Below are 12968 nucleotides of genomic sequence, written 5' to 3'. Positions count from 1 at the left end.
GAAAAGTCAAACTGCAGTTCTTTACTTTACCACTCTTTTGTTTTATGTGAGGTGCAAATTGTTAAAAGAGGTTGAACTTGGACATTTGGCTTATAAAAACAATCCTGACACTATTACAAACTGTTATTCTGGTTTAATATACTGTTTGCATCAGAACATCTCTCATAGTTCCTTTTCAAATGGTCAAGCAAAAGATAAAGTAAAGCTAGATTCAAGATTTTATTTGTCACATACAAGTTATATGACATACAACAAGCAGTGAAATGTAGGAAGCAGGCCGACGGTGCCATCTTAAATCTGAATGAAATAAACCATTAAATAAAGAGCCATTTAGATTATTCCGTGGGATGTAAATTTGTAAATCTGAACAACCTTGGAATTTCGGTAAGCCTAAATTTTTTTGTCAATGAGTTTTCTTTAAGACACATGTGTTGGATCCCAGCAGAACTTCTCCCCGCAGTCAAGAGCAGAGAGCTTTTCCACATCCTCCTCGCTAATCTCAAAGTCAAACAGACGCCCATTCTCCTCCACACGTTCTGGTTGACATGATTTTGGCAGTACTGGAATGTTCTGTTGTATGGCCCACCTCAGCAACACTTGGGCTGATGTCCTTCCATACTTTTTTGCTAAATCCAGAACCACATGGTCTGATAGTAGAAGCCCTGTTCCAAGAGAGGAGTATGCCTGAAAACACACCTCTCTTTTCTTGCAAAGTGCCCTCAGGTCCTTTTGAACCAGCTTTGGGTGGAACTCCACCTGAAGAACTGCTGGAGGCACTTTACAGCTCTTCAGTAGCTCCTGCATGTGCTCTTCTGTGTAATTAGACACCCCAATGGCCCGAAATTTTCCTTCTGAATAGAACTCCTCCAAGACTGTCCAGCTCTGAGCACGGTTTTCAGCGTTTCGTTTATCCCCCGCTGGAAGCCCCTGAGTACCTGGCCAATGAATAAGATAAAGGTCAATGTAGCCCAATCCCAATTGCTCCAGGCTCCTCAGGCAACCAACTCTGGCTTTGGACCCCTGATCTTTGGGACCCAGTTTACTAGTAATAAAAACATCTTCTCGAGATAGGCCGTATTTGGGCAGCAGACAACGGAGCGCATGACCTAATTGTGCTTCATTATGGTACACTGCCGCAGTGTCAAAAGCACGATAACCAGCTGTCAAAGCTGCATCTACAGCATTAGAAGTGTCCTCTTGACCCTGCAAACGGAAAGTGCCCAGTCCCAACAGTGGCATCCGAGTCCCAGTGTTGAGAAGTACATGTGGCTGAGAGTCAGTCATTTGGAGAAAAGCTGTAGTGCATAAAGAAGTGTCGAAGCATGTGCATTAAGAGTAATATATTCAATTATTCATTGAGATGATAAACTGGAGTAACAGAGACGTAAACTCACCCTGCAGGTTTTTTGAAAATGAAAAAACAAACAGGCGCCAGTGAATTCAACACGTTCAAGGTTCAATGATCTGTAAATAACAATACGAATTTATCTACATTCTACTTGTAATGAGCGATAAACTTTCCCATACAGTCTTATCTATGTCACTGCTGTACGACCCGCTCAACCTAACTTCATCATGTGACAGAAAAGGGGCGGAACATCTTGCGTCTCAGTGGAAGACGCTTTTGACCAATCAGAGTAGGTCTTCATGACCTGAGGGCGGGAACGCTGACAGCGCCTGACAGAACCGTGCTCTTTTTTACAACGTTCTAAAACAGTTGGCGCGAAATACTTGAGGTGTTACGGTAACTTATACTTCTGCCTCTGGATGTTTATTAACAATGCAATTTCTATTTATACATTAAAAATAAAAATAAACGGTTCTTTGTTGGTTTTATAAATGACAGAAACTCAGGGAATTGATCATTTGTCCTAGCAAGCTTGAGTTGTTTAGTAATCTGGATTTCTGTCAAATGTAGGACTACACATATAAACATAAAACATGCATTTATCATATAGGTAATACGATACTTCTTGTTTAATTCATTTTCCAGTGAAGCTTCCATTTATACTCAAAAGAGTAACAATGTCAATCCAGGCCTTTTCCTTCCCTGTGCCTGAGACCAGATTTTTTCAGGCTGGACAACAAGTCTTCAAATTCAAGATCAGAAGAGGAGACATGAGCAGGCAAGACCATACAAGCTTATTTTATTTTTTTTATACTATGAGCATGCAGGCCCATACAGTATGTTATATTATTTTGAATACCTTTAAGATTTCTACCTTTACAATATACCTTTACCTTTACAATATAGTCTACCTTTTGATATTGGTTACAAAAAGAGGTAATTTCTCTATATATCTGATTTGGACATTGTCTTTTATAGCGTTCATGAGGAAGAAATGCTGTATGGAGCGCTAGTCAGTGAGGAGCTGGAGGTTTGTTATGACAAGGATTATCATTTTGGATTTGATTTCATAAACCTTGGGAAGCTTTCATTCCCGATTTGATTTTGTTTTGCAGAATGCTGTGCGTGCGGTACTTGCAAACCTGGATGGTCTTCACCCCTTCACCACCCAGCATTTCAACATTTTTCCCTGTATGCTTCTCTGAATATAACTTAGACCCAAAAATGAAATTGTCATTCCAAACCTGTAGAGCTGTTATCTTTCTTTTGACATTTTGAAGAAAGTCAGGACCCAGACAGTTCTGATTACCTTTAACTTCCATTTTATGGGAAACAATGCTAAGACAATTTGTAAATAACATTTTTAATGTTCATCAGAATGTTTTACCGAACTATCCCTTTAATTGTATGATAGAACTTAAGGAGTCTTGACTTTGACTCTTCTTTTTTAAATGTTTGTCATTTTAATAAAAACTGAACTGCTGTTGCATTCAGAATCAGTTAAACTAAAGGTGATAACTACTATTCATACAAATAATGGACCATTACTTCCCTTGACAACACACCACTCTTACAGACAAAAGTAAATGGGAACAAGTGTCCAAAATGAAGTTCATGAAAGAGGGTGTAAAACTGTCTCCGTACCCCTTCCTTATCACGCTGTATGTGGAGTATCGTGAACCAGCCTTTCCATATGCAGGTGGGAGTCCTCTCATTTTTACCTTTTCACTGTGACACATGCTTTAAATGAACTTTGACTCTTGTTCAGCAGTGAAAAATACCAATGCCTGGAACACACCGGTGAGTGTCTTTTGTTAATTATTAATTTCTTAAGTTATGTTGTTAATTATTTAAGTGGTAAAAATTCCATATGTTATGTTTTGCCATGGTGCTTGATTCCTATCATTGTGATTGTCAGAAGCTGATGAAAGTAAATGTAAATGCCCACAGGAGAAACAGTCTATATTGAAAAGTCCACTGTGTACTAGTGAGCCAATGAGGACCGACCAATCTACTGCAATGGATCATCCAGAAGAGGGCACTATGAACCAACACAAATATACTAAGCAAAACCCAGTGTGCTTTCAGTAAGTGTGTTGGTGTGCTGTAATAAATCAGTGTGAAGTCTTTTCCTTCACCCCTGCAAATCTGTCTTTCCCTCAAAGTGTATTTAGTTATTTTTATTCCAACACTTGTAGTGTCATTTCTGTACTTCTTTAAAATTCTAGCTGAATGTATAATGTCACGATGCAACATAATACAACAATAGAACAGGCCCAAACTTCATCGCATGACTCATATACAGTAAACAGATGCCAATCATTTAAAAGGCCATTCGGAGGGATGATGAAACCAAGCCATATAATTAGAGGATGGTGTTTAAAAATACTTTTCATGGGACCTTGCTGTCAGATAGACACAAGGAGACATTTGTGGGATTTTCCACTTTGTTTTCAGTTGATAAGCTGATAAGAGTGCTGACCCGAGTGATGAGATGTTGAGTCACATGCAGCAGTTATGAAACAGCAGAGCGGAGGAGCCTGAGCATGGGGCGCCATCTCAATGAAGCTGTCACTCAATCTGCACGCAGAGAATAATAATTTAGCTGTTAAAATAACATCCAATTCCTCCGCATAGACAGAGATGCACAAATCAATAAGCCAGCGGAGAACAGAATTTGACATGTACTTTTAATTCCGTCATGTCCTCATTTTGTTTGTGGTGGGCGATGTTGGTTCATTCTGGCGAGGACTCCAGTAATTCGGTGGAGTTTACACAACTCACCTACTGCAGTATCAAAAATAGATGTCTTTTCATAGGAAATTTGTGTGTATTTGTGCAAGCCCTCAGGCTCATACGCTTGCAGACTTGCCTAAAACAGGTCTTTTGTTTTTATGTTAAATGTGCTGGAATAGGGAACAGGAATTGGATATGTCAAAAATAGAGAACAAATAAATCTTTCTTTCTTTCAGGGAGTCCCCTTCCTCGGCCAGTGGTGCAGAAGAGATGGTTTGTGGCAGTAAGGTGAGTGGATGAACGTCTGTGTTTTGGGGAGCCAGTTTTTCTCTCCATCACTTACACACACACACTGTCTCAATTGTTAATCATTTTAATTGCCCCTGCAGGGTGCACAATCTGACATATTAGCTCATTCGGGTGGCATAACTACTCCATTATGTTAATTATAGAAGCTGATAAAAATAAAAAACCTGTTTCAGGTACTTTTCATTTGTAAGCACATCCATCATTGGTATGTTCTTGATTTCTCTCTCTCATTTTTATTCTGTTGTAGGTTCATGCTGATTCACATGTGACTTGTCTTCCAGCACCAAATGTGCATGATGGTAAATTCCTTATTCAATATATGAGTGTCTTTCCTATTATATTAGTGATCCAACCCAAGTAAGCATTTTGAATCCCACAGTTCTGCTCACAATTTTTTCTGTTATTAGTCAACAAATCACTTCCCTTTTTTAAGTTTAATGGGATAATTCACCCATAAATGAAAATTCTGTCATTATTTACCTACCCTCTTGTCATTCCAATCCTGTATGCACAAAAGAAGATGTTGTGAAGAATGTTAGTAATCAAACAGTTGACGGTAACCACTGACTACTATGTAAGTCAAGGGCTACCATCAACTCTGAAGGTGAGTAAATGATGACAAAATTTTGGGGTGAACCAGTACTTTCACTATCAAGTAATCAGAAATGTTAGTTGTCAACTGATATGGGCTTTCAATGACCAATGCTAATGTATCTAGAAAGCTGGGTGGCCAATGGCATAGACTAAATTAGTTTATACTAGCAAATGAGATGTACTAAAACTAGCTGAAATGAAATCTTTTTTTTACACAACATTTACTCAGAATTCTCAAACGAATGACAATCAAACTTATTTATTGACAAAGACATCAGTAGAATCTGTAAGTGACTGGTGCAAACATTGAACTAAGTTACTTATCATTGATTGAAACTGTTGAAGTAAAATCTAATGATTTTTAATCTTAAATTGGTTTTTAACACATTGTTTAGCTGCCCCTGAAAGTCCTGACCCAAATTCAACAGCTGGACAGAACACTGGGATCATCACTAGAATGGCCAGGTGAGATATTGAAGTGTATGCATCTGCATAAAGCTCTCAGATTGAAAACTCAGAATGGACTTAATTTCTGCATGTTTTTCATAATGTTTTCACAGCTCGCTGTTCCCCTTCTCTCTGTTCTTCCGTAAGAGTCCTGCAAATTAAAAAATCCAAACCATCGTTCCTTTACACTTACAGAGAAGAAAGAAAAAGCTGTTTACATTTGAAGCTTCTTCAAGGTTTTCAATAGCACTTGGTTCGTTTGTGCTGTTGGTGCATTTTGTTTGTGTAATTCTTCAAAACGTTTCGTTTTAACTGTGTTCGTATGAGAGTTTCAAATATATACTAATATTTCAAACGGTTGCTTTGGGTGAAAATTCCTTTTGCTGCATGTCACTGTCAGTAAGCCTGAAATTACATTGTATGTTCTTTTATGTGCATTCACCTGAATAGGGTCGTTAGAACAGCGAGTTTTGTTGGCTTTTTTTGTGTTTCTGTGTGTCTGAGTGTGTGCGTGTTGTTGCAGCGTTCACTAAATTGAGTGTGTGTGTGGCAGACCACTCTCAAGAAGGTGAGGTCATCGGCCAAGGCTATACACGCCCGATCCTCTTGTCTCAAAATCCACACCTGCTTCTGACTGCCTTTGCAAATGATTACAGGATCAGCAAAGAATTAGTTGAAGATCTCCTGTATCTGTCAAAGACTTCTAACTTAGTTTACGTATCGCTGTAACTTGGAAACCAGTAGAGTCATGAAGAATTAGATTATTAATACATCCGCTTGCACTTTATAGCAGCTGCCAAAACAACAGGAGAGGGCATGGCCTCACGTTTTCATTTGTGAGCTGATTATATTAATATCTCGACCTTTAAACCTTTGTGTCAATCAAACTTTTTAAAAGGCTGCCCCTGTATAAATCTTAATATCTTTTTATAATTACACTCCATTCTGTGATAAAAACCCTGGAGACCTTGAAGTATGAATCATGCTGAACGTGTGTGTTGTGGGGAGGTGGGTTGAGAGGATGTGGAATTATGTCATCCATTCCTTTTCCAATGACATAATGAATTGTGCGTGTTAGAAAGTGAATGGATTAATAGTAGTTTGCTAGTATAGTCAGCACCCAGGAATGCATTGTAAAGGACTTTCAATTTAGCCTTTACACTAAAATAGCATCAGGATCAATGACGGCATCAGCATCAACAACAACATTTACTGTACATGCACATGATTTTTTTAAATGAATGCTTCTATTCAGGAAGAATAATTCAGTTGATCAAAATTAACAGTGAAGACTGACATTGGTACAAAATGTTCTTAAAATAAATTATTCTTTCTATTCATCAAAAAAAAAGTATCATGGTTTCTGTAGCACAAATCTTTTCAACTGATAAAAATAAGAAATGTTATATATCATGTAACACCAAAGACTAAAGGAATGGCTGCTGAAAATTTTGCTTTGCCATCACACATTGTGAGTGATTACATATAAAGTGATTTAAATTTTTATTCGTAATCTGATAATATTGATAATGATAATTTGATGATAATATCTGTTTATGCTCTAAATAAGTTCCGAACAAAGGCACAACAGAGCATTTGCATGTCGTTGAGGAGCACAGTGGTGTTTAGTTTCTGAATGAATCTGCGTTTTTGAAAGAATTTGTTGAGGAAAAATCAAAAGAAAAAAAAAGTCTTTACCAGAAATGTATTTCTTTACCATTTTGACTTCTCACAACAGTTTTAAATATCACCCAAAATGAAACTTGTTTAAACATGCAAATATAAATAAATGTTTAGGTAAATTTTAGAATAAGATGTCCAGAAATTCAATTTAATACTGTATATAACAGCTGTGTTGACACAATATCTGGAGTATTGGTCTCTGCAATTAATGGGCATGCATAATTTTCAATTTAATGTGGTCCAAATATCCAATTCATCACTGAAATATGGGAATATTTCAAAATATCTATATTTGTTTATATATATATATATATATATATATATATATATATATATATATATTGTTGTCATGCAGTCTTCATATTCACATGAATTTTTCAGATATTGTGCATGGATTTACAGACCTAAAGCAGTATGTTTTAAGATGATGTGGCCATATCATGCATGACAAAGACCAGAGCACGAGAGATGAAATCACGTGCAAAGGGTTATAAAGTTAGGCAACATGAAAAGAAATGGGATGGGAAAGGGAACAACAGCAAATACAGAAAAACATTGGAATAATTGCACTGGGGAGGGTCCGGTTCTCCACATCCTCATGCACGAAGACACAGTGGTAAGTGGGTGTGACTATGCTGGAAGCTGAGGGCTCAGTTCTACCTGCACTACATATATGTGCCCTGTGAGAGAGAACTTCACACCTGCACACCTGTCTGAGGTCAGCATCTCATCTGAACACACTTTGAAGCAGTATCCACATCTACAGGTACAACTTTGCCTTTTACACTTGAAATCTGATTATTATAAAAGTAATGTGGATGTCTTTGTATGAGATATTAATGTAGCTGTAATGCTGAGTTCTCTATTACCTAATATTTATGCTGTAAATGAAAGTTATTTCTGAGACTTTTCCCTGAGGGGAAGTATAATTATTTTAATTTAACTATCCATCCATCAGTCCGTTCAACAGCAGCAAAAGCAAGCTTCACACTCTTTGCTTTAAACAATTATAATTTGATCTGTGTGTACTTTCATGCATGTAGATTTTTGGACAGATATTTAAAATGTAGATGTATTTTGTTCAAGTAAATTTACTATAAATAGACACCTTTCTTTTTTTGCCTTTATATATATATATATATATATATATATATATATATTCTTTTTACCATATATTCATAGGCTGTATGTGTGTTTAGTTTTGTAAAGGCAAAAAACGAAAAGAAAGTGTCTATCAAAATAGAATTATCCAAGTACAGTTATTTATGTGTTAAAATATAAAAAGAAAGAAAGAAAGACAACTAAATCCAGCGTAGGCTACATTTATATTCTGATTATATTGGTAAAACACACACACACACACACACACACACAATTTCATAATTGTTCTGAATTGTTTCAAATATTACCCGGTGAAAGAGACACATCCGGTGATAATAAAATGTAGTTACTAATAAATAAATATAAACCCGTTTACGGAATGGAAACCTTCACACACACTGTTATGGGGAAAGTGGCAGATTAATTTTCAGATTATTTTGACAACTCCCAATAATGAACTCCCAGGACAATAGTCAGGAAAGTCTGGTCAGTTCTCACAGAAATTATTCTTGTGAAGGGCCAAATGACTTAAATGTTTATTTAAACGGTATAAGTCACGAATCACTAAAAGATGAAAAGATGCCACTGGTCCAGTTTAGGAAAGAGTGTATAACAACAACAAAATTACTGTAGTGGTATTTCTGGAGTGAATCCTCTTGGATTGTTGTCACTCTTGCAGGTAACATCACCATGTTCCGCTGCGTGACATCTGATCTGGCAGTGCTGCTGCTGCCTATGCTTCTGCTGCTGTTGCTGATGCCTAGCTGGAGTTTTCCAGCCCTGACCCCTGGCTGCCACCTTTACCGTGAGTGGAAACGACCGCATTTTTATGAAGCAATCCCTCTTGTGAAAAAAAGTACTGATTTATTCCTCTGTCTACACACAGCATTCAACGTGACCATACGTACAGACAAGCGAGGGACCTGTCGAGGAACTCAGCTGGTGTACGCGTGCGTGGGCTACTGTGAGTCCAGCGCGTTCCCCTCGCGCTACTCTGTGCTGCTGGCGTCAAACTTCACGCGCAACATAACGTCTGCTTCCCGCTGCTGCACCATTAGCAAGGATGCCAAGGTACAGCACTGTCACCATACAACTAACCATTGTTATATTACGAAGACCTATTTTACATCAGAAGAACCAATTATGAACCATTATGACTAAAGACTTTAATGGTTCTGGTCCTCTGTGGATTTCTGGACATAATTTCCACCGGCCCAGTCATGCAATAACAATCTATTTTATTCTATTAGGTGAATCGTTTCAGAATACATTGTCAGAATTGTTCAAGAGAATTGGAATAATTTATTTAAGATAACATGTTGTTCCTTCGGTCTTTTCTCAGATCAAAGTTCGTCTGCACTGTCCTGGAGGCCGTCATCATGATGATATCGAGATCTTGACTGCGCGTGCCTGTCGGTGCAACATGTGCCACAAATCCCGTTATTGAGATCCCACGTGAAGAACGTGACACTCATGCAGTAGGCTACTGGACAAGACTAAACTATGCAGTTTGTTTGTTTATTTGCTTGTTTTTATTTTACTTGTGATTTACATACCGATATTCTACCATTGAAAAATTTGGGGTCAGTAAAGATTTAATACTTGTATTCAGCAAGGATGCATTAAACTGATCACAAGTGACAGTAAAATATTTTGCATTTATAAAAAAAATTAAATAAAAACTATTTCAAATAAATGTTCTTATTTTAAACTTTCTATTTATCAAATTAAAAAAAACAACTTCCACAAAAATATCAGGCAGCACAACTGTTTTCAAAATTGATAATACAAAGTATTTCTTGAGCACCAAATGAGCATATTAGAATGATTTCTGAAGGATCGTGTGACGCTGGAGTCTGATAAAAATTCAGCTTCCTTGTCACATAAATAAATGACATTTTAAAATATATTTTAAAAATATTATTTAAAATTTTAATATTTAACAATATTACTCTTTCTGCTAACCGCTGCCCTCGTGAGCTTAAGAGATTTTCTTTCAAAACATTTCCGCCCTCAAACTTTTATACAGTTTAATACAATAATCTCCTTTCTTTTGATCTTGTATCTAAAGTTCTAAGACGACACAGTTTGAAACAGCATGAGTGAAATGTTCTCCAGTGTGGTGTAAAGACAGGAAGCAAATAGCTACATAAAGCAATGCAATATAAAAAAAGGCAAATAGCATCAGATACTCTCTAGTTCAAATACAAATCACTTTTCTAATGTCGGTGCCACCTAATGACATAAAGAATGTATCTTACGCAATGTATATTTATAAGGTGATGTTTGCACAAAATCTGTCTAATCTTTTGAAATAAAGGAGTACATGATGTTTTCTGTGTATGTTTTATTGTGACATCTTTTGTGAAATCTAATGCATAACAATATTTTACATAACAAATTAATTTTTTTACATAATAAGCAAAGAAGAGTATGAATGTATGTGTGTCTGCCTTTAAAAGGTTTCACACTCAGTGTGGTTTGAGGCGCAGTAGGTGCAGTCACACTGTAAGGCCTGAGGGTAATGATAGATTGGGGAGATGCCAGGGCGACAACCTGGTAAGCGTGCTGTCAGGTGCCGTGTTCGGCTGTAGGTACAGACACGGTGGTGCCTCTGGATATATGGCGGCTCTGGAACTGGCCTCTGTGATATAAAACACGCAGAAATAAATACTTATTCACCACGTGTTCCCATATTTTCTATAAATACATTGAATATTGCAGGTTTTGGTCACCTCCCAGGTGTGGCAGCGGCCCCAGCATGCATCAGTGTTTATTCGCAGACTCCTGCATCCTGGCTTCTTTGCCATGAAAGCAAAATCACGTACCGCACAGCCACGAAAACTCTGCAAGGTCGTCACAGCCATGGAGGAATAAAACCCAGGAAACAGGAGCAGAAAGGTCACAGCATACACTAAGAAGTGGTCAGGGTACATTCTGAAAGAAATTATGAATAACAATAATGTATTTCATGAATAAAAAAAGGCCATATGCCTGCTGTTAAAGCATTGCTTAGAATTTTCTTTTTTTATCTATTAATAAATGAATAATGAGGGACAAGATTTTGAAGGAATCATTGCCTTTTTCTGGCTACTATTTTCCTTCACCTGTTCCATTTATACCCCCCAAAATACTGAAAAATAAAAACTTAAATGAAAAAAAATATATATATATATATCTATTTTAATGTTTTGAAAGAAGTTTCTTCTGCTCATCAAGCCTGCATTTATTTGATCAAAAATACAGAGAAAAAAAAAATGTAATATTGTGATATATTATTACAATTTAAAATATTTGTTTTTAAATGTATTATACTTTAAATGATCATTTATTTCTGTGATGCAAAGCTGAATTATTAGGATCATTATCACATGATCCTTTAGAAATCATTCTAATATGATGATTCATTATCCAAGTTGGAAACAGTTCTGCTGCTTAATATTTTTCAGAACATGTGATACATTTTTAGGATACTTTGATGAATAAACAGACAGTTAAAAAAAAAAAAAAAAAGAAGCTATGTGTTTAAAATAGAAATATTTTGTAATAACAATATAAATATTTTGTAATAACAATATACACTGGTCAGTAACGTGGGGTCAGTCATTTTTTTTCTTTCTTTTTTTTTTAAACAAAACCAATACTTTTATTCAGCAAGAATGTGTTAAATTGATAAAAAGTGATAGTAAAGAAAATATATTATTAGAATATATATTATTATAATTGTTTATTTTGAATAAATGCAGTTCTTTTAAACCTTTTATTCATCAAATATATTAGACAGCAGAACTGTTTCCAACACTCATAATAAATCAGAATATTAAAATGATTTGTAAATGATCATGTGATAGACTGGATGTTACATGTGACACTGAAGGCTGGAGTAATGATGCTGAAAATTCAGCTTTGCATCACAGGATTAAATACTTTTTTTTAAAGTATATTCAAATAGAAAACTATTATTTTAAGTTGTAATAATATTTCACAATATTACGGTTTTTTCTGTATTTTTGATCACATAAATGCAGGCTTGATGAGCAGAAGAAACTTCTTTCAAAAAACATTAAAAATAATGTTTCCAAACTTTTGGTCTGTACTGTATATCTAGCCAGTATGTTCTTGCACCTCTGATTGCATTTACATTGGTGTGACCAGCAGACGTCGCCCGCGTCTGGTATTCCGGGATCTGAACTGTGAATCATAATTCTGAAGAAATTAGGTAAAAAGCTCCAGAAATCCCCCCTTTTCGACACATCAGGTAAAAAGCTTCAGAAATCCCCATTTTCGTGCCAAAATGTTTTAAATGTCTTTAAAACCCGAACATACAGCTACAGGCTAACTATAACAACTAATAAATTTTATGCACGCTTATGGGGTGAAGGGATTATATATAGGCCTTTATGTGTGTGTGAGGTGGGGGGGGTTCTTGTTTCTTTTAATTTAACAATATTTGTAAATGTACAATTTTATAATATGAGACAGAACAGTCTAAATTATACATTATAGACGTTTTAAAATTTTAGCCTGAAATATGGTCGTTCTTTCTGAAGGGCATCAGTGGGCAAAACAGCTCTGGTCACGTGACTGTTTACACCAGCCATGGAAAAGTGTTCACTTGAAATCAAGATCCTCTGCACTTTCATTTACAAGACTGTTAAAAATATATACCTTAACGACATTTAGGCTAAATCAGAATTAAACACAAAACAGCGATAAAACAAGAAACTGGAGGAGATTAACTCACCCGTTT

At 36.2% G+C, this 12968-nt stretch overlaps 4 protein-coding genes across 4 annotated transcripts; 2 read left to right on the top strand and 2 right to left on the bottom strand.

The window, feature by feature from the left end:
• Nucleotides 1-206: 206 nt before the first annotated feature.
• On the bottom strand, nucleotides 207-1583 carry zgc:101765 (uncharacterized protein LOC450036 homolog). Its single transcript, XM_052560146.1, has 2 exons — nucleotides 1395-1583; nucleotides 207-1295 (listed from the first exon to the last, which is right to left on the bottom strand). The coding sequence occupies exon 2, from the start codon at nucleotides 1282-1284 to the stop codon at nucleotides 418-420; it is 867 nt and encodes a 288-aa protein (XP_052416106.1). The 5' UTR covers nucleotides 1285-1295; nucleotides 1395-1583; the 3' UTR covers nucleotides 207-417.
• A 68-nt stretch (nucleotides 1584-1651) lies between these two features.
• Nucleotides 1652-6531, top strand: LOC127961165 (membrane-anchored junction protein). Its single transcript, XM_052560148.1, has 11 exons — nucleotides 1652-1744; nucleotides 1994-2126; nucleotides 2327-2378; nucleotides 2464-2539; nucleotides 2925-3047; nucleotides 3120-3148; nucleotides 3299-3435; nucleotides 4321-4372; nucleotides 4641-4692; nucleotides 5383-5452; nucleotides 5548-6531. The coding sequence occupies exons 2-11, from the start codon at nucleotides 2026-2028 to the stop codon at nucleotides 5594-5596; spliced, it is 741 nt and encodes a 246-aa protein (XP_052416108.1). The 5' UTR covers nucleotides 1652-1744; nucleotides 1994-2025; the 3' UTR covers nucleotides 5597-6531.
• A 1258-nt stretch (nucleotides 6532-7789) lies between these two features.
• On the top strand, nucleotides 7790-10550 carry gpha2 (glycoprotein hormone subunit alpha 2). The gene is made up of 4 exons (XM_052560142.1): nucleotides 7790-7883; nucleotides 8898-9023; nucleotides 9105-9289; nucleotides 9561-10550. The coding sequence occupies exons 2-4, from the start codon at nucleotides 8909-8911 to the stop codon at nucleotides 9663-9665; spliced, it is 405 nt and encodes a 134-aa protein (XP_052416102.1). The 5' UTR covers nucleotides 7790-7883; nucleotides 8898-8908; the 3' UTR covers nucleotides 9666-10550.
• Nucleotides 10551-10556: 6 nt separating this feature from the next.
• Nucleotides 10557-11330, bottom strand: LOC127961161 (glycoprotein hormone beta-5-like). The gene is made up of 2 exons (XM_052560143.1): nucleotides 10954-11330; nucleotides 10557-10862 (listed from the first exon to the last, which is right to left on the bottom strand). Exons 1-2 carry the CDS (start codon nucleotides 11152-11154, stop codon nucleotides 10674-10676), a joined length of 390 nt encoding a protein of 129 aa, XP_052416103.1. The 5' UTR covers nucleotides 11155-11330; the 3' UTR covers nucleotides 10557-10673.
• Nucleotides 11331-12968: the final 1638 nt, after the last annotated feature.

Source organism: Carassius gibelio, chromosome B7 (assembly GCF_023724105.1).
Source record: "Carassius gibelio isolate Cgi1373 ecotype wild population from Czech Republic chromosome B7, carGib1.2-hapl.c, whole genome shotgun sequence".
Classification (NCBI taxonomy): domain Eukaryota; kingdom Metazoa; phylum Chordata; class Actinopteri; order Cypriniformes; family Cyprinidae; genus Carassius; species Carassius gibelio.
Note: the sequence above shows the minus strand (reverse complement) of the source record. Positions and strands in the feature narration are given on the sequence as shown.

Excerpts from the sequence above, each read along its gene's own strand:
- LOC127961161 (XM_052560143.1), bottom strand. The coding sequence starts at position 11,154 with ATGTACCCTGACCACTTCTTAGTGTATGCTGTGACCTTTCTGCTCCTG. Across the intron at positions 10,863-10,953 it reads GCCGCTGCCACACCTGGGAG|AGGCCAGTTCCAGAGCCGCC; the intron begins GTGACCAAAACC and ends TTTATATCACAG.
- LOC127961165 (XM_052560148.1), top strand. The coding sequence starts at position 2,026 with ATGTCAATCCAGGCCTTTTCCTTCCCTGTGCCTGAGACCAGATTTTTT. Across the intron at positions 2,379-2,463 it reads TAGTCAGTGAGGAGCTGGAG|AATGCTGTGCGTGCGGTACT; the intron begins GTTTGTTATGAC and ends TTTGTTTTGCAG. Across the intron at positions 4,693-5,382 it reads AGCACCAAATGTGCATGATG|CTGCCCCTGAAAGTCCTGAC; the intron begins GTAAATTCCTTA and ends CACATTGTTTAG.
- gpha2 (XM_052560142.1), top strand. The coding sequence starts at position 8,909 with ATGTTCCGCTGCGTGACATCTGATCTGGCAGTGCTGCTGCTGCCTATG. Across the intron at positions 9,024-9,104 it reads CCCTGGCTGCCACCTTTACC|CATTCAACGTGACCATACGT; the intron begins GTGAGTGGAAAC and ends GTCTACACACAG. Across the intron at positions 9,290-9,560 it reads CCATTAGCAAGGATGCCAAG|ATCAAAGTTCGTCTGCACTG; the intron begins GTACAGCACTGT and ends GTCTTTTCTCAG.
- zgc:101765 (XM_052560146.1), bottom strand. The coding sequence starts at position 1,284 with ATGACTGACTCTCAGCCACATGTACTTCTCAACACTGGGACTCGGATG.